Raw genomic sequence first — 19,354 nt, 5'->3', positions numbered from 1 at the left:
AATAGACCCATTAAGGAGTAATGAATCCATCAGAAGGGAATGGATTTGTCTTGAGGCGCGATCAATGGGGCACGTGTGTGTGTGTGTGTGTGTGTGTGTGTGTGTGTGTGTGTGTGTGTGTGGGTATACAGACACTTGAGGCGTGGCCTACTGATTTATTGCATTCACCTAGAACATGTTTCACACAGTGGAGCCAACCAGGGGATGGAAATGGTTTTAGCTGCAGCTGTGAGCAGGTGACCGGTGTTCAATTTCGACCGGCACGAGAAGCAACGAGTGGCACGTGCTCGCCGTCGATAACTCATCGTCGACGTCACAATGTATACAAAACGCCTCCCTCTTCGTCTTTACCGTTTCCGGGGGCTACTTTTGCTCTTATTTAATTTTGAGCGCAAACGCGTGACACTGGCAGACGGAACGAAATGCAGATTCAGGGCCGGATAGGAAATCTTTGGCTTTTTTGTGTTCCGTGATTTTTTTTTTCTTCTTCTTTTTTGTCGCACGCTGAATGGTGAAAGAGTTCTCTCCAGTTTTTATCACCGCTTCCTGTGAATGGAAACAGGTCCCGGGCGGAGTACACCGTCGCCGACGCAGCTTCTTCCCATGAATAGCCCAGCAGAACTATATTATTGAAATGCGCCATGCAGCATTTGATTCGTCGCACTTTTCCTTTTTATGTGTACAGCTGCCACTTGCCTTTCATTGTGTATATGTTTGCGGTGGATGTACCATCACTCTTTTACTATTCCCTGCTTTTCTTGTTTATGTAGGCAGGAGTGATAAAAAGAACAGCTGCGGATCTCTTTATTGGGAACAAGTGTCTCTGGTCTTAATAGAAGGCACTCAGCCCCGTGTCCGTATCATACTGTTGATTTTAGCGACCTATCTTCTCCAGGCAGGCAGCCATTCATCCTCATACAAAACCCAGTGCATCTTTTTAAACGAGCGAAAGATCACTCCATCTCTACATCTTGGCCCTGATTATTTAGCCCGAATAAGAAGAAGGAAATGGTTGTGGAGAAAGACGACTGCCAAACTCCTCACTGATGTGTTAAGCTCTATTATAGTCCACTTGGCTATCGTGACCCATTGTGTTTTTCTTACGTTTTCGCTGTTCTTCTTCCTCCCGGTGTCTTTTTTTTTCTTCCCTCGCTGAAATGAGATTTCATCTCGATTGTCTCATTTTGTTAAAGTGGAAAGAGAGAAATCTTGTCTGCTGCGACCTACAATCAATACAAATCTAAGTAGATTACCGAAAAAAAACCTCTACATCTCTCTGCTCCACTGTGACTCCGAGTAAAACTGTGCTCGTTCTTCCGTCCTCTTTCTCTCATTCTATCTCTAGCAATCATAAGTTCCTTCAAAAGAGACTGGGAGACTACAGGGCCATTGTTTACTGCAACCTCTCAATCTCCTCTGGGCCTGATAAGAACCTGAGGAGGGAATAGGATGGCTTTACTGGGGCTCTGTCAGCCACTGAGGTTTAATTACAGACCACCTCGCCAACTGGGAGGGCCTCCGATTATTAAAGGTCGGAGGGTCGAATAAATCCCAATCTCACGTGAAATAATGATTTAATCGTTCCTGTTCATGAGGCTTTTGTGTTTTAATAACTGCAGCAGTTGGGGTCACGCAGGAGTTTTATGTGAGGTGAATTAGAAAAAGTCTAAACTGAAGACCATGCCTTTATATAATAATGCACCCCACTGTGTATAGAGTGTTGTGTACACATTCAAATGGATCTCTTTCTTAGGAGAACTTAATGATCATTTCAGTAAATGATGCATTCCTATTACGCTTGTATGGATTTTTGGATTCAATAGCTCAGTGCTTCAAAGGTTTTAAATGTTTATTTAGAAGAGTGATGTGCTTCGTCGCAATGAATTAAGGTCATGAATATACATAAAGTCTCGATTGGTGGAACAACAGGCTACTAAATGACAGTGCAGTAGTCACTTTTACTCCGAATTAAACAATTAGGGCAATTATACATGAGGTGCAGTGCAATTAGAGGATGCCGGCTACTCTTCAAAAAGCCATTTAACAGCCTGAAGCACCAGAGAAAAGACCAGTGGCACTATTGATTTTACATTTCATTACGATTTTTGTCCTTCTCTGCCAAACAAAAGAAAAAACAATCGTTTTAGGTCTGCATCTAACACAGAGAAAGGAATCCATTTTTGTAATTCTGTTTTGGTCATGTTGACTGATTTAATTACTGATGTTTCTCATCACACGTGTATAGTGTAATACTTGTGTCGTAACACCCGATTATGAGCCCTCCTGTCCGTGCAGTGATATATTTGGCAGAGGGTGGGGTGCTGACATGTGGGGGCTTTAGATAACAGAGAGTGGCCATTGGAATATGACAGTTATAGCCCAGAGTGTAATTAATAGAGGAAACTGAGGGTGATGGGGAAATGCAGGGTTGACGCGCTCAAGGAGATGAATGCTGTTACTTACCAGCGAGGTCTCTGCCAACTCCCAGCGCCAGGCCATCTTTGATCCATAGGACCACCCCATGGTAACCAGGGATGGAGCATGGCAACGTCACGGGCTGGCCTGCCACCACCACCAGGTCCTGTGGCTGCTGGGAAAACATGGCCGCCGCCCCTTTGTGACAAAAGAAGAAAGGGGAAGAAGGTTAGGTCCGGAACGATATGACATCATTTCAGCACGATCGGGTGAAAGGGGGGGGGGGGCATCGGCAATTCAAGATCAAAGAAGAACACCTGCTTTCATCACGTCAAGTGTTGAACAGAGGGGGGAATTAAGGGACGTGCGCCATCTGCCTATTTCCACCGATATTACTCAAACCCTCTTGTCAGACTCCTGCTCCAAGCGCCCTAAAGGGTGATTCGCAGCCGCGGCACATTATTTCACGATTCACGATGCGGAGACGAGACGCCGTACATATATCAGAGGTGTCAGCGCGGCGCCGCGACCGAAGAGACAGCCGTCGCAGCTCAGCGTGGTTCATTTATGAAGGATGTCACTGTACAGATGGGCCGGGCTCTTGCACACTCCAGCACATGACTGACGCAATCGCGTCTGCCAACGCCGCTCTAGTGGCGTACATTAACTGCAGCTCCCGCCCCACGTATTCCGAGCGCGCAACTGCTATTAGTCGCACTCCTCCACTGCGTGTTCAGGCGGAAAGTGGCGAGCGGTGAACTATATTAGAGGCACGGGGTGTGTTGATGGGGAGGGGTGCTGCGGTGGCGGAGAGGGCGTAGCGTTGTGGATCAGACTGGAGGGTACAGAGTGGTACTGATGTGTCGTTAGAAACACTGGCGGGTTGCCTATCGACTAAAGAGTGCACGCACACACACACACACACACACTGCGACATGCATTTATTCAGCGATTTATTCGGGAGCACAAACTGCAGCACGGGCTTAAAAGTGTCACTTTTACTCTTATTGAGAGTTTTGTGTGCAGCTATTTCTTTTTCATACTTCTAAGTTTTATCAGAATTTCTTCTTCCGTCAACAACTTTTTCTTTCTCCTTTGCTGATGACCGGCAGCACAAACACAAGCACGCAGACAGACTGGACCACGTGTTCTCGTTATGCTGAAGCGGGCAAACATATACACTACCGTTCAAAAGTTTGGGGTCACTTAGAAATGTCTTTATTTTTCAAAGAAAAGCACTTTTTTCAATAAAGATAACATTAATCAAAAATACACTCTATACATTGTTAATGAGGTAAATGACTATTCTAGGTGGAAACGTCTGGTTTCTAATGAAATATCTCCATAGGTGTATAGAGGCCCATTTCCATCAACTATCACTCCAGTGTTCTAATGGTACATTGTGTTTGCTAATCGCCTTAGAAGACTAATATCTGATTAGAAAACCCTTGTGCAATTATGTTAGCACAGCTGAAAACAGTTATGCTGGTGATATAAGCTATACAACTGGTCTTCCTTTGAGCTTGAATTTTGTAGAACAAAATTAATACTTCAAATATTAATCATTATTTCTAACCTTGTCAATGTCTTGACTACATTTTATATTCATTTGATAAATAAAAGTGATTTTTCATGGAAGACACAAAATTGTCTGGGTGACCCCAAACTTTTGAACGGTAGTGTACATCATACACAATTTTTTTTGTTAATCATATGCAAATAAAAAGCCGATAGAAGAATAACATGTTGTGGATTACAATAGTGCGGAGAGAGTGAAAGCGCGTTTTCATCTCGCAACATCTCCGTATCACATCGAAGTGATCTTCTGCAGTTCTTTGTATGCTTGGTTTCATATTCAAAAGGAAATTACCTATCCTTTTGGAGACAAGGAAATTGATTAGCTTTGTTGTACGATTTCAAACCACAGCAGAGAAAAAGACTGTTGTCACGACGAGAAAACTGATTTTAATTTAGTTGGGAAAATGCCATTAGAATCCCCGCAAGTCTTTATTTCGCTTTCAGCCTTCAACTGAATTCCCTGTGATGGATCGCTCGTTAGAGATGCAAGCAGAAGATTTAATATTCATTCGCACACGTATACCTCCACACGGACAGAAGCGGACAATCATACCTCATTTTAATATACATATCCATGACTTCACCAACATCAGAAAAAGAAAAGAAAAAAATGCCATACCGTCAAAGCATATCCGGAGCGTTTCATCATCATGAGACTCTACAGCTTCTTTCTGGCTAACCAGGCCCTCTTAATTCAATTCAGTTTATTTGTATAGCCCAATTTCACAAATTACAAATTTGTCTCTGAGTGCTTTACAATCTGTACACATAGACATCCCTGCCCCAAAACCTCACATCGGATCAGGAAAAACTCCCAAATAACCCTTCAGGGGGGAAAAAGGGAAGAAACCTTCAGGAGAGCAACAGAGGAGGATCCCTCTCCAGGATGGACAGGTGCAATAGATGTAATGTGTACAGAAGGACAGATTTAGAGTTAAAATACATTCAATGAACATGACAGAATGTATGAATAGTTCATAGTAGGCATATTCCACGAAGGAGACCTCCACGATCCATCAGGCAGATGGAGGTGGAGAGTGTGCGTGCGTGCGTGTTGTGCGCGATGCTCGCTATGAGGTGAGACTTCATCTCGCCACTTGTCTTGCCCTTTAAAACCTCGACAGCTTTGTTCGGACCCGGCTGTGCGCTCCCACGCGAGGAGCTCATCTCGGCTGCCCTCTGCCACGGAGTCGGCACGCTACCAGGCTGTATGGACAGCTCCTCCACAGATCTCTTGGCGTGTTCCGGTAAAACAATGTAAACGCCGGGGAATCTTGTATCTGCTCAGTCGTGGCTGATATTATCAAACAGTCGGGCCTGTGTTGAAATCGATTTCGCATCGGAGGGATGTCTCCGTTGGCAGCGGCCTGCACGCCGCCTATAGCCTCGCTGCTGCTGCCCACTGCTTCCCTGGACTCCTCGCCTCAATGTGTTGAGAAGAAAATAGATTGCGGATTATTTTTCAGGGCATCCTGTCACGCTGCTATACGCGTCCTTATCAGTGTGGGCTTGAACATTTTTTTTATTTTTATACATTCAACGACTTTTTTTGCACAGAGGTGTCAATTGCTGTGGGAGTTGGTGCTAATTCTGTGTCACACTTTGCCCGGAAAGTGTCGTAAATATAAATATTTGATTTCTCAAACAGCCAGCACACTTAAAAATATGGATGTACTGAACTCGACCCGATCGCACGTATCTTAACACAAATGCGTACATGTGGGCCTTTACGTGTGGCTTTATTTAAACTCGAGCTGGTTGACGTAAAGAGGCGCTCTGGTTGATTTTGCACCTGGAGGTTCTAGACGGGAAGTACCACTCGGCCCGAGAAGCGGTAAAGTCTTTCCAAAGTCTAAAAAAACAATGAACCCTGATGATACCATAAGACGCATGACACAAGTGGGCTCACCTTGAATTGGGACGGGGTCCCACCTCTGAATTCTGTTTTATCTTAGCAAATTGTTGCTAAAAAAAAATCTGTCGCCATTTCCCGCGTGACGTCCTAGAAGGGCTATTCCAATACACCGGTGATGGAAAGGAATCAAAGCCTTAACTGACACATGCTTTTGCGTGCCACTTGAGCAGTTAAAAAGTGACCACCTTCATTTAATTTAAAGCCTGGCTGAGTCTCCATAGGGACAAAGCGGTAAAGAAATGAGGTGACGCGTTTGAGAAAGCTTGGCGCTTACATCAAGGTGCCATTCATTCATCCGTCCCGTGTGCACCACATACATCTGTCACATCTGCCACATTTATCCTTCACTGGGCATCACAGCGTTGGCAAAAAAATGTAAACTGTGCCCATCCCTAATCTATCTCTTCTTTATCCTCTGGCAGGCATGACATGCAACAGAGTGACGACGGCCCCCATGTCCGCTCACTTATTCAGGAAAATGTTCCTCCTTAACAAAAATGCCCATTTAAGAATTAACCACCTCACTTTAAACTCCCTCACTGACAGTAACTCCAGCACAGGAGGGTAATTGTGCTCGGGTACCCGCAGAGCTGGAGATCCATGTTAATAATGCTTTATTAAGAAAACCTAATGGGGTTTACCAAAGAGCTTGTCAAAAAAAATATACAAATAATTCAATAATTAAATGACAAACATTCGAGACATGTCAATTTGCTGTGAATTAAATAGGCTAAAACGTCAGGGGTAACTCTCTGTTAAGATGTGGGCACATAATGTGGATAAAGACACCTTTTGTGTGTCACTAGAGACGACAGCCGCTACACAGCAGTGTTTGTTTTTTTCACTCGGCGACAGATAAATCTGTATTTTGAATAGAACTTGAAATGATAAAACAACAAACTAGTTTGTTTTTCATGTATTGTCTGGGAGGATTAGCGACAATAACAGAGACATGTTTCACTTAAGCACTTTGGATTTGCTAAATTTAAGCGTTGTGTTTTTACAGAAATCTTTCAGGAGCTAATCCACCCGTTATCTAAAAGACAGCTTTTACTTAAAGACACACTGAAGATTTTGACAATGTAATAACACACTTTGCAATCGAGGTCAGCATCATGTCCATCACGGAACAAAGAGCTTAAAGCGTGATTATAAACTACACTTCTTTCAAACGCAGATGCAAAATATAAGTGTGTTTTCTTGTCTTTTTTTCAAAAAAATCTTTATATTTTATCCATTAAAGTGTGAACCCCCTGTGGATGTAATACCCATATTGACTATTTGTATGTGAGGCCAGATATATTTCATGAGGACTGCATAGTTGTTTCAATTGGGGGGGGGGGGGGGAGAGCTGGTAGTTAAAGGCACAGAGCCATATTCATAATGTGGACCGGCATTTTGCACTGCCTAATGTTGTCATTTCACTTCAGATAATTTGTTTACCATTGGACGGCTGCTGTATTTCCACACAATCCAGCACTATTTTCCCCTCAGAGCTAACTGCCCTCAATTTCATCGCTCTATGGCAATCAGGCCTGAAAATTACCGTTGCGGACACACATCCAGGCCACTTCAGAGGAGTAATCAGCATGCTGTATGTACGCCGTGTGGCCACACAGCACCAAAGCTTAGCCCAGGATCATTACCAAAAACTATTACCTCTCTGGCCTGGGCATTTTATACCAGCAATTTAGAAGCACCGGATGGCTTCAGAATATGAAGAAGTGGGTGATTTGGTTATTATGTATTGCGGTTTGGTTGTCAACGACCACGGTTTCTTTTTTCATGCTATTACTGTTGGTAGATTTGTTTTTCTTTTTTCTACAAGTGGAGGTATTGAAGTGAGAAACATTTGGGGTTGAAGTATTTTTGTCTTCTTTGAATCTACTGGTGCTTTGCTTTGGAGAATGGTGTGATTTTTAGAGACTACCTCAAGTTATTCTTATAGATCCAATTGCTATGAACACCAGGACCTATGCATCAAATGAAAAACACCACCTACTCGCCCTGCAGGGGCCCCTGCTGCTCCTTTGGAATGAACCAGAAAGAACAGGTTTTTTTCAAGCACATGTACCGACTCTTTTTTCTTTTGCCTCTCCAAAGCTTTATAAATTACTTAACTCTTGTCAAAAGATCCTGTAGGTCAATAAGACACATTTTCTGCCATATGGATCACCCTATTTTAACTGAAACGTGCCCGTCCAATGCACAGCCTCTCCATGTCCAGAACGTTCTTGTCCTCCGTCACCAGCCGCTGATTACCCAGAAGCCCACAACTCCAGCATGCATTCTCTCATTCTCACCACTGGCCATGATTTGTGCAATTCAATTATCTGCAGCATGATCATTAATTTGATACCGTCAGGGAAGCATGCAGCTGTGAGATTCATCAATCCATAAAAGAAAACTCCAAACTCCAAACAATAGCATCTGTCTTGCCTGTGGTTATATGACTCCCATCCAAGTTGGTGAAAGTCAGTTTTAGATTGGTGAGAAATGCATTCTGGGAAACTCCTGAAACAGGATTTTGATCCATTTTAAACTGCAACTTATGCCTCCGCCAACCAGCCAGCGTCAGAAATACATAAAGGTAAAACTGACCCTATAATTTTGAATATATTTATGATAATTTAATAGCGTTTTTTTTTGGTTCTTGGTTTTGTTCGTCCTATATTGCCTGTACTGCACACACCCAAAAATCAATACGTATAATTTTGAATTATAAAAAAGTTAAATAAGTTATAATTGTTAATACAAAAATGAATATGTTTGTCTGATTTTTTTTGGGGGGGGGGGGTTTGAGTCTGTAGACTACTGCCTAATAGTCTTATTAATGCAATTTTTATGACAATTGCTCATATACTGTAAGTCTAAATAAGTATATTCATTATTTTTCAACAGGTTAAAAAAGTGCCCCCAATTTCTTTTTAAATGCCCCATGATTTCAGTAAGTGGGGGCAAAAATTGCCCCTAAAAATATGAAATGTTCCTACCATACAACCAGCTGTGTTGTAGTTTAAGTTCATGTCCATCCAAAGTGTCATCGCTTCATCCTTTTATCCGATTAGACATTTGTGTGATCATTAGCATATATTATTGAGTTATGGCCAAATGCCTGTACTGTGAGGCCACAGTGACCTTGACCACTGGAATCTGTTTAACCTTGAGTCCAGGTGGAGTTTGCTCAAGAGGTTCCTGAGATGGAAATTGGAGGTTCACGAGAATGGTACAGAGGTGAAATCACAGTGATCTTGACCTTTGAACTCTGATTTTTTTTGTCACCTCATCCATGGGTTTTGGTGCCATATTAAAAAGAATTCCCGCCTGGGGGGTTCCTGAGATAAGTACAGACAGCTGGACAGACAGCCTGAAAACAGCTGTTGCCGTCAAGGAGGCCCAAGCAAGCCCAATTTTCGGATATGTTAAAGCGCCATTAATGCAAACGTGTGACAAGAAACGTAGCAGGAAGAGAGCTAACTAAATCCTATACACTTTCATCAACCACGTTTTGGAATCAAACTTATTTAATAAAATGTTATCAATTCAGAAGCAATGGCTCATTCTGACGGACATTGCTTTCAGTGGGTTTTCAAAAGAAGAAATTACATGTGACCAAGAAAGAAAAGTGTAACTTCAGAGATGGAGAAGGAACTGCATGAATACGGTATTTACTTTATCCTCTGGCTGACACATGTATTGAGTGTAATAATGGCTTTTTTCTTTGCTTTTTTTTGGTCAGATCTTGCCTTCTGAATTTTTCCATCTTGCTTTCCTCGAGGTTTTGATTCCCTATTTCTCAGAGCAGCGATGCTTTTGTTACATATGCTACTTCATAATTGTAAAACATGTAATCCCTCAGATGCAGCTGGCAATGCAACAACAATAGTTACCAATAATGAATATTTCATGAAGCTCTATCAAGCTCATTACAAGAAGCATGTATCACTATCAATCTGTCTTCCTCTTCAGATTGTCCAAATCCTTTTTTCCTGCCTGTCCACTTGTAAAACAAACACTATGTGGACTGATAATAAGGCCAGCCAATCTGTGTTCGGGGAGATGGCTGCCATTATTAGTAATATTTGTCTGTGCGAATGCAAATTCACGAAGCGGGGAAGATAAACATCCGTGCTGCTGGAATACGTTATATTTATGCCCTCTCTCACACTGTGCATTAGTGGAGCATGACAGTTGCCAAGGCATAATCAAGACGGATGGTCTTCAATAATGACTTCTTAAAAATTACAAATGGTAACAGCGGGAAGGCCTTGCAGGCACTCGCTTTTTCATCAGCTACACGGCCAGAAGAAGTGCCATTCCATGGACATAAGAAAGTGGAATATCAGGGGCCAGAAACAGTTTATTAAATCTCTCTATGCTGCATATTTTCTGGCAGTTCAAATACCGTCGGCTCCAAAAGTCATCAAGACGTCATGAGCCATGGAATTGATTCTTATCCTCATATAAAATAATATGTTTTCACTTAGGGGGTAAATAGACTGTTCTCTTATGATATATACAGGTCTTCAAGGTCGTCAGCCTCTAAGAAGTCCATGTAGTGTGAAATCAAAACACACAAAGTTGTTAACGTACATGATGTATGTGAGCTTTTTTTCTGGAAACACAAGACCGAGTCTGACCGCTGATTGTAATTACGGTTATAAAGCAGCGACTGCGTCCTGTGTGCTGGTTTCCAAGGTAACGACAGTTCAAAGAGAACGGTTCTAATATTCTAGTTGGCATAAATGTGACTGAACGCCACATAACCCTCCTCCACCGGCTGGTATTGATTAAAAAAAGTGTGGCGAAATTGAGCGGGCTCGCTCTGCACAGCGGACCACTTTTTCTATTTATTTATTTTGCGTACACATTTAAATAATAAGAAGCGGGGAAAAGATGCAAATGAGTGAAGGAAAAGGGAAGAAGTTTGGGGATTCAGAATGAGGCCTGATTGAAAAGGAAGGATTGCCTTCCGTTTCTCTCCTCCATCATTACATCCTTTTCTTTTTCCAACTCTGACCACTTCATCGCCTCCTGCGCCGTCTGTCACTGGAGATTGTGTTTGTTTGAACGTGTTTGTCTTTCGGAGCTCAGGGTCTAGCGTCGCTCGTGTGTCTCTGTTGACGCGCCAACATTTGAGTGTTTACTGAGTGTATGATTTGAAGACACCGGATGATTTGCAAAGGGAATATGTCGGTGCAGGGAGAGGACCTTCAAAGGTGTTCAAACTGAGCCTACATTGGGATTGATCATGTTCATTTCGGAGTGATGAGCATTTGAAACGGACTCAGGTGGCTGATTTGATGGATGCGGTGTGGAGAAGGCCTTTTGTCCATAGGGCATTTCTTTATATATTTTGGAAAAGAGAGTCCCATTTTTCCATTCTATGATATGTCACGGGCACAGAAAGTCACAGTAAGCTGCCTTTTGTCCAGCTATAACTCATATTTTGTCGGGCTGATAAGATAAAAGTGTACCTTGACTTTCATGACTCGGAGCGGTCTTTCTCTGAGTGAGATTAAATCAAGAGATGGATCAAAGCCCTTGGAAAATAAAGGCAAACGGATGTATGCTGGGGAGGGTTTAGGAAGAGTGTCCACCTCCTGTAAAGGTTTTAATAAGTCCGAGAAGTTGCTAACACGTGCTTTAAAAGAAAATCGAAGGAGCTATTTATTTGTTCAGATTTGAGGTAATACCCCAACTTCAGTCAATGTTTCATATATTTAATTAATATCCCTTAATTATTATAATCAACAACTTCCCCTTATGTCTTTTCTTTCTCCTAATAGTTACCTTCGCATTGAAAATGCGGAAGGTTATGTTTTGATCGCCGTGTATTTATTTATTTGTATGCGTGTTACTCGCATAACTAAAAAAGTATTAAACCGAATCGCATGACATTTGGTGGGATGATTGGTTATTATCCGGGGACCATTTGATTAGATTTTGGGATCGATCGGGACAAAGGTCAAAGTCATGAAAAGGTCAACATCTTATTTTTACCATAGCGCGGTCAATTTTTATCCAATTGGCATGCCAAAATGTTCATAGTTCAATGCCCAATCTTGTGATATGCGAAGGTATGCACTCTACCGAGTGCCCGTTCTAGTTAATAAATGCATTGCTTGTAAAATTGGTGATACCTACCTTATATCTAGGCTACATTTGTTTATACAAATAATTCAAGAGTAAACCCAGGAAGTGAAGTGACAGACAAGTAGACAATATAGAGGGACAGAAGTGGAACATATTGTCACTATTTTTCAAGGTAAAATCCTCTTGAGATGGCATAATTCAACATATTTTTCCCAAGTCCTGTTGGCTTCAGCGGATTAGAGTTGAACAACTGATACAGAAAGAGGGATAAGAGCCCCGCTCCCACCATTTCTCAAGAGACGGAGCAGTTAATGCTCACATTTCTTCAGTTGAGATGGATTTATAATTATCCACTTCCAGTGATTAATGGTCTCATAATTATCCGTGATGAAATATATCAACACCGACTTGTGTGGCTTCACTCGCAAACAAATTCCGCGATGACAACAACACTGTTAGGATAAGCAATGTGTTAATCATTGCAAATCACAGTGCTAATTGGTAACCAAACAAGATATGTTCACAAACGTTGGCTTGGAAACACTCCTCGAACAGCATTGTAGCCATAACCCTCTGCCACTTTAAGAATAACTGACATCACCAGTGTCCTCTTCGGAAAAGATTGCATACATAACATCCAGTAATTTTAACAATCGTCAAATTGGACTGGAAATGGTCTTCCGGGGGGGGGGAAAGAAACGCGGTCTCATTAAAAGCGAAGTTATCGCAGAGCTTTTCTCTGACTCACACGATCCCCATTCGCCACCCTCCATACGGTGGAGACGACCATTTCCCTCTCGTCGTCTCGTGCTTCCCTTGGAGACGACCTCATCTCATTCTTCTTCACCGGCTGCCGTGACATTGAAAGAGACCCCTAATCAAAACATTTGTCTTTCTTTCTGTATTTGTCCCAATCAGGGCCTCATCTCCGTGTCACCGCCGGGCGGGTGTTTTATCTCGACAGGGCACTGATGAATCCGCCACTTAGCCTTGATTTGGAGGAGCGGATCGCCACTGCCAAAGTGCCAGGTTAAATCACGACGTCAGCGGCTCAGCCACGGCCTTTACAAGCAACTCAGACATTCTGCCTTTAGCATAAATGCTCATACATGCTGCAAAAAGAATCCCTGCCTTTTTCTCTCGTCAAGTGCGCTGTAATTACAATATTATGTTGTGTAAAAAATAAAACGAAAGAGAACATTTTCTCGTATTCACATTTGTGTTTATGAGTGTTGTGTAAGTGGATTTATTTGATCTTGTAAATGTGCCATTTAAATAATGGAACTTCCCAGGCTGTCTGCCATTTTCTGCAGACGAGTGTAAGCAGAGAGCGTAACACCATTTCTTCGTCGGTGTGAAGCCGAAGTTGTGCTCCGACACTTCAGACCCTTTACAACTCGTTTTTGCTCTCATGCGTTCGTCACACGCTGCCTAAATGAACTATCTAAAAGGATGCGTCAGAAATACCGACACACAACAACTCGTGCAAAACTTCAGTCGCCGAATGCATGCTGATGATTGGAGTAGAGTGTTGACTCATAGGTAGAGCGTGGAGCTCGTGTGAGTTAGAACTCACCCCAGGTTTGATTTTCTGATTTTAAAAATCCTCATAACTGGGCAGAAAACGGAACCCCCCCATTGCTCCATGAGAGATGAATGGAAATTAAGCTGTCCGGTTAGCGGGTTGTAAGGAGTCGGCAGGTGATGAGGACGAGTATCATACATTTTTTATTTAACCAAATGCATGTCCATCGCTGGGAGCGATCGCTGCTACATTAGTGGGGAGGAAAAAAAAGCTTTTGGGAAAAGTGAAGCGTGTGTGTGTGTAGAGATGAGAAGCAGACTCCTGCTGGCTACATCGCTGTCAGACAGATTGGAATGTTGTTTCAAGACAAGGGCGTGAAAGGAGGCTTTATCAAGGTGTGCAAGAATCCACTGACACGAGATAAGAGGCCTGAGTCGGAACTACATTATGCCACACCTCCACTAAGAGGACTCTGTCAAGACGGGAGTACAGATCCATTTCAGTGTGCGAGCCACCATAACACTTGATTGCAGAAAGCCATTACCTTTCAAGTTTACACTCTACCTTTAAAGTGCATATAAGGCAATAAGCAGACACTCCATCCTGTAATTTCATTTTAAATCCACCCCTAAAAGGATACTGTTTTACGAAAAAGCTGGAGGCAATGTCTTTAAGGTTTTGAAAAATGGTGGAAAGCCGTGGTGCGGTTGGATCTGGGCTTTTATAAGAGGTGTTGTTTACGACGAGAACACAAAAGAGATGATAGCCTGCAAAGCCGGTACGTCATGGATGGCACTTGAGTTAGGAGCTCAACAGCGTGTCCTAGAGCGTCCTCTGCTCGCCCGACGTGGTTCTTCAGTAATACATCACCAAGCCCCAAATGGGACCACAAAACATCTCCCCTTGGACTTGCTTTCACACGAGCACCCCACACACAACACCCTTACCTTGAAATTCTCTCAATCAAAGCTTCATTTGCATTTCAAAGTAGCACTTTACAGCCACGGAGAGGACATAAAATCACACCTGCCATCAAATAAATAAATGGGAATTCATAATGGTGTAAAAATGATATAAAGCAAGAGCTGGCAGAAAACTAAGCCAATCATATTTTATGTCATTTACAGTACATTAGCAAATGCCATAAAAGTGCACAGCTGTGTGAGATGCAGTAGTCTAGATTCAGGGGACTTAGGCAGTCATATAAATGGGGGGTGGGGGGGATGATAGAAAAAGCTTTGCCAGAAACTCTGTGGGCAAAAAGCCTAAAAAGTAATTGAAAATGCTCCTTTTTACTTTTTATAATTTTCTCTTTGGAATCGCACAGTATTCTAGACGGATTCATTTCAATAACATAACCAAAGCATATCATGGCATGACATAACCATAGACAGAAGACAAATTGCCTGCAGACTGACAGGAACACTGGATAAAACAACACAAGTGGGACCAATCAGGGCACAGAGGGGACCAATCAGAGGCGGAGGGAGACAGGAACGCTGAGGGATGAAATTGATGAAGAATCTGGGAAATCGAGAGATGAATGAACAAAGCCTACATAAATGTCTGGAGATTGCACAATGAAACAGTGGTGCATATCAAGTACCCCCCTGATGGAGGCGATTGCCTGATAGCCCTCGCTGATTGTTCTGAATGGATGTCTCGATAAATCTCTAAACTAAACAATCAGTAGCAGCTTCTGATTCGGTTCTTCTTCCTACTTCCCCTCTCCCCTCCCTACAGCGGACCTCCAGTAAGGACGCTCCTTGGCACACCTTCAAGAACTGGGGGTGATGGGCCCTGGAGAGGCTACCCCTCTCTCACACGCCAGTCTGAAGCGTGGTCTTGGCGGTGGGCGTTGGCTTGCTCAGGTCCTGGTCACCGGCCTTGGGTTGATGGTTTGATGACTCTGGACACTGACTGAACGACAAATCCCGGCGGGTTTCTTTGGGCGAAGTGGGTGGTTGGTACCCACAAGAAGAGAAGCAAACTTTTGCCCGGGATGAGGAGGCGATTTGGCCGTGAGAGCCTTGGTTTTCACCCCTGCCCGAGAAGACTGGAACGAAGAGGCGGGCCCAGCCCAGCCCAACCTCTGCGACAAGCATGATCAGATGCACACCTCCACAAACCTCACCTCTTCCCTCGTTGTGGGGGAAAAGCTGGAAACCTGTGCATTGGAGAAATGGAATGAAGAGACCTGTAGCCGTGAAGGGGGTGGAATGAGCAACAGAGACCCTCGTGAGTGGTGAGGTGGTGTGGTCTGGTTCGGGTTCATCTCCAGCAATTCTAGTCTCTAGGTCTTGGTTCTCGGGCAGAGTCCATAGCGTTGACTGAGGTTCATTGACAGGCTGGCAGTGGCACTGATGAGTTGACAAACTCTTTCCAGAAAGGAAAAATGAATTGGACCCCTGAAAAAACAATGTCATTAGGAATCCATGGATCCTGAACGTGGATTCATCATGACTCCTGCGGTGACTTTGGCAGAGGAAGCTTGGTTTGGTCTGATGTTGGTGACCATCTTTGAAAATCGAATGGGATCATAGCCACCGTAGTCTTGCATTTGAAAAAGGATCAACCTCTCATAGATCAATGTGTCCACAAACTCAGGGCGATGGCATGACGGCAAGCTCGTGGGCTGCGGCCGCTGGAGATAGCCCATCTTAACACGGACACACACCTAACAACTCACACCATTTTAGCCCACATTTCTTCCTGGATGGCGTTTTTGAATTGCCATGAATCCTTTGCTACTCCTGAACATTGAACATTGTTCGAGAAGCAGCTGCAGTACGGCACAACAGGTGAAGAGCCTCGAGAACAAACAAGATTTGCAGGACACACAGCTTCAACGCTGATGACAGACATTCACTCTTTAACAGATGACAGTTTGCCCTTTAACGCCTGACTCCACTCCCAGGAAAGAAGGCGGAAGGATGGTCTTGGGCTGGTGGTGGCCTCTGGTGGAGGTGATAGACAAAGAATCAGCAGCGGGTGGTGATTCCGTTTTTGAAGAGTGAACCGAGAAAAGAGTGTGAAGTTGAATCTACTAAAAAAAGGCCCAGCGCCTGTTGAGGCAACAGCCTTCTTTAGCTATTCTATCTTGTGATCTGTCTGTCAGAAAAGGTTTGCTCCTGCACCTTCTAGCCAGTGTCTCCATTCCTCGAGGCAGCTTTTACAGCTAACAATTCCTTGTTTCCCACGTCATAATTCCGCTCTGCCGTTGTCAACTTCCGCGACGGTAAGCACATTATTCAAGAAATTCCAAAAAAAAGCCAAAAAAGCTTGAAAAACAGGTGCATCATTGCACAGTACAAAAAGTACTCATACTGACCATTCTGATTCATGAATCCAGTCTCATCCTCATCCTTATTTCAACTTTATTCTAACCACAAGTTTCTTAAATCCAACGGTGAATATCTTGAAATTTCTTGGCCGTCAAAAGCAGTTCAAAAGATAGTGGCAGGTGGCAGAGGATAGTCACCGTCATTTAGTGGACTGTCTGTTATGTAAGGTCTCAGAGACCCTCTTTTCTTTTTTCAAAAAAAATCCGCCGGCTGCTGGCGATGAAGGGCGGATAATCCTGATTTGAGTGAAGAGGAGATGTATTCATCCATTGCTGTTCTCAATCTCCCTCCTTGGGGGGGGGGGCCCGGACGCAAAATCTGGGGTCAAAAAATCGGGTGGAGGAGGTAGCCAAGGCTTTGACTGGCGAAAAGGCTTTAGAATCATGGTAACAGGAAGGTACCTTCTGTAGTCAGAGCATCATAGTCAGGATAATGAATGATCTACTAGATAAGTCTGTTGCAACAGGTTGGTTGCCACAGTTTACACCTGCCCTTACAATCCTCTCCATTCTCTTCCTTTCCTGAAGGCCAGTCTATGTGAGGTGTGGATCTTCAGCCAAAAACCCCAAAATAATCGGTACTGATTCGACTCAAAAAATATGAAATGCATGCTCTCGGTATAGTAATTACCCAGTAAGGCACTGGCACTAACAGGATGAGAACTGCACAGTTGCAAGCACAGGTTGTTTTAGGGCTTAGTCCAGTATATTTTCAGTTAACCCTAGGAGGCCCTAGTCACAAGTCCTGGTCACTGGTCTGATTAACAAATACATTATTAACCTGACTGTTGAGTATAGGAGTGTTGAGGTGGGGAAACTTGGGAGGTTCCTCCTTTTGAACTTGCTCTGACGACCTTTTTTTTTGACACGCGACGATGATGATTGACTGGCACGGTTGAGTTGAAACCCCCCCTCCGTGGCAGAAACCCTCCCTCTCCTCCTGAAAGCCTGGTTCTTCCAAGGTTCTTCCAAGTTGCATGTCATTCGGAGTATGGTCCTGATGTCCGGGTAACACATGCTGGAAATCCTCCGCGCGACCCTCGCGACCGAATTCTGGAAGCTGGGAATAACATCAATAACATCTCGTCGGCGCGCTCTCTCTCTTTCCGCGGTTGGGTATCGATCCGGATGGGCACAGCGATGAGGATCCAGATCAGGGTGTGTCTCAGTGGAGCCAGCTTTATCGTTCCGGAAAGTCCCTGTCAAGGCGGGCGTCACGAGCGGAACATGAAAAAGTTGTTTATCAAGCATGGAAATGAATACACCAAACTCAAGAGAAGTGTGGGACCCTTCACCTTAATTAGTCAAACACATTTTCATGAAATGTTCTGCCTTCAACAGATGGTATGAATTGTCCTCATTTTACCTCATTTAGACCAAAATATAATACATGTTCAAAGGCAGCAAGCGCTTAAAAGACCTAAATTCACACGTTGGTGCCAGTAACGACCGGTGAGAACGGCCAGACCGGACTGTGAGGATCTCTTCTGTTGGCCATTGTTGGGGAATCGGTAAGCGAACACAAAAGCCACACAGCAAGTCTTCAGTGGATCACAAGAGTGGCTTGATGCTGAAGCTCGGGTACATCTCATCGTCGGTTACCCCCGGGGCACGTTGCCACTTCCAACTCAGCATCCTGGTTACTAGACTGTGAAGCCCCAAGAAAGCCTTCTTTTCCCCAGGACTACTCCCCTCCTCTTTTTCTCCCCACCTCTTGAACTTTCTTTTGCCGCCGGCAATGCCTGGGGCCATAATTCATCTCCCGGTAGTGAAAGAGCTTTGAACCCCCCCCCCACACACACACACGCACACACAAACTCCTCCTAACGCTACCTCTAAACTCCAAACTGCTATCTCCTACCTTTTTTTTAGTCTTTCTAATTTTTTCTACATTTTCTTCGAGCGAATTCTGCAGTTTAAACATTTTGTGGGAAAAAAACATAACGACTCCCTCATTTCCCTCGAACTTGGCCTCCTCCACACTTCTAACTCAGTTGGGTTTTGACTAATGACTCCGACAAGGTTTTACAAAAGGTTGCTCGCACTATGAAGTGTTCAGCGAGCAAGTGTGTGACTGAATAGTTCCCCTCGCACTTTGTATCTCATTAACATTAGAGGAAAAGCCAGGTCACTGCCAATTCCTCTCATCACATTTTAGCAGTATAAAGGCACAGCATACACAAGAGAGTTAGAGAAAGAGAAAGAAAGAAGCTTGAAGACTGAGTTTTTTCAGTGGGGATTTATCCTGGACTGCCTTTGCCTCACGGAGAGCTCGTTGGAAGTAGTGACCGCTACAGATAGACGGCAAATCATGAAACACGGCCGGAAACACTGTCCCATCCAGTGTAGAGTTTTCTCCAGAGACCAGCTAAACCTCATTATTTCAAAAAATCTTCCATTTAAACCTGCTCCTGATCCAGGGTGGCTCTTCACCCCCTCACCACTTAGCGTGCGTGGCTACTGAGTTGTGGAGGCACAATCT

The 19,354-nt window shown here is 43.8% G+C and overlaps 1 protein-coding gene across 4 annotated transcripts in view; it reads right to left on the bottom strand.

Moving 5' to 3' along the window:
- Positions 1-19,354, bottom strand: part of kirrel3b (kirre like nephrin family adhesion molecule 3b) — a 172,509-nt gene that overhangs the window by 62,355 nt on the left and 90,800 nt on the right. For all 4 annotated transcript variants that reach the window (XM_056441963.1, XM_056441965.1, XM_056441966.1 and 1 more), the window contains exon 2: positions 2,464-2,613. In XM_056441963.1, the coding sequence (XP_056297938.1) occupies positions 2,464-2,613 (150 nt within the window). The remainder of the gene's footprint in view (positions 1-2,463; positions 2,614-19,354) is intronic.

The sequence above is a fragment of the Pseudoliparis swirei genome, chromosome 20 (genome assembly GCF_029220125.1).
Source record: "Pseudoliparis swirei isolate HS2019 ecotype Mariana Trench chromosome 20, NWPU_hadal_v1, whole genome shotgun sequence".
Lineage (NCBI taxonomy): Eukaryota > Metazoa > Chordata > Actinopteri > Perciformes > Liparidae > Pseudoliparis > Pseudoliparis swirei.
This window is presented reverse-complemented; position numbering and strand designations above follow the sequence as displayed.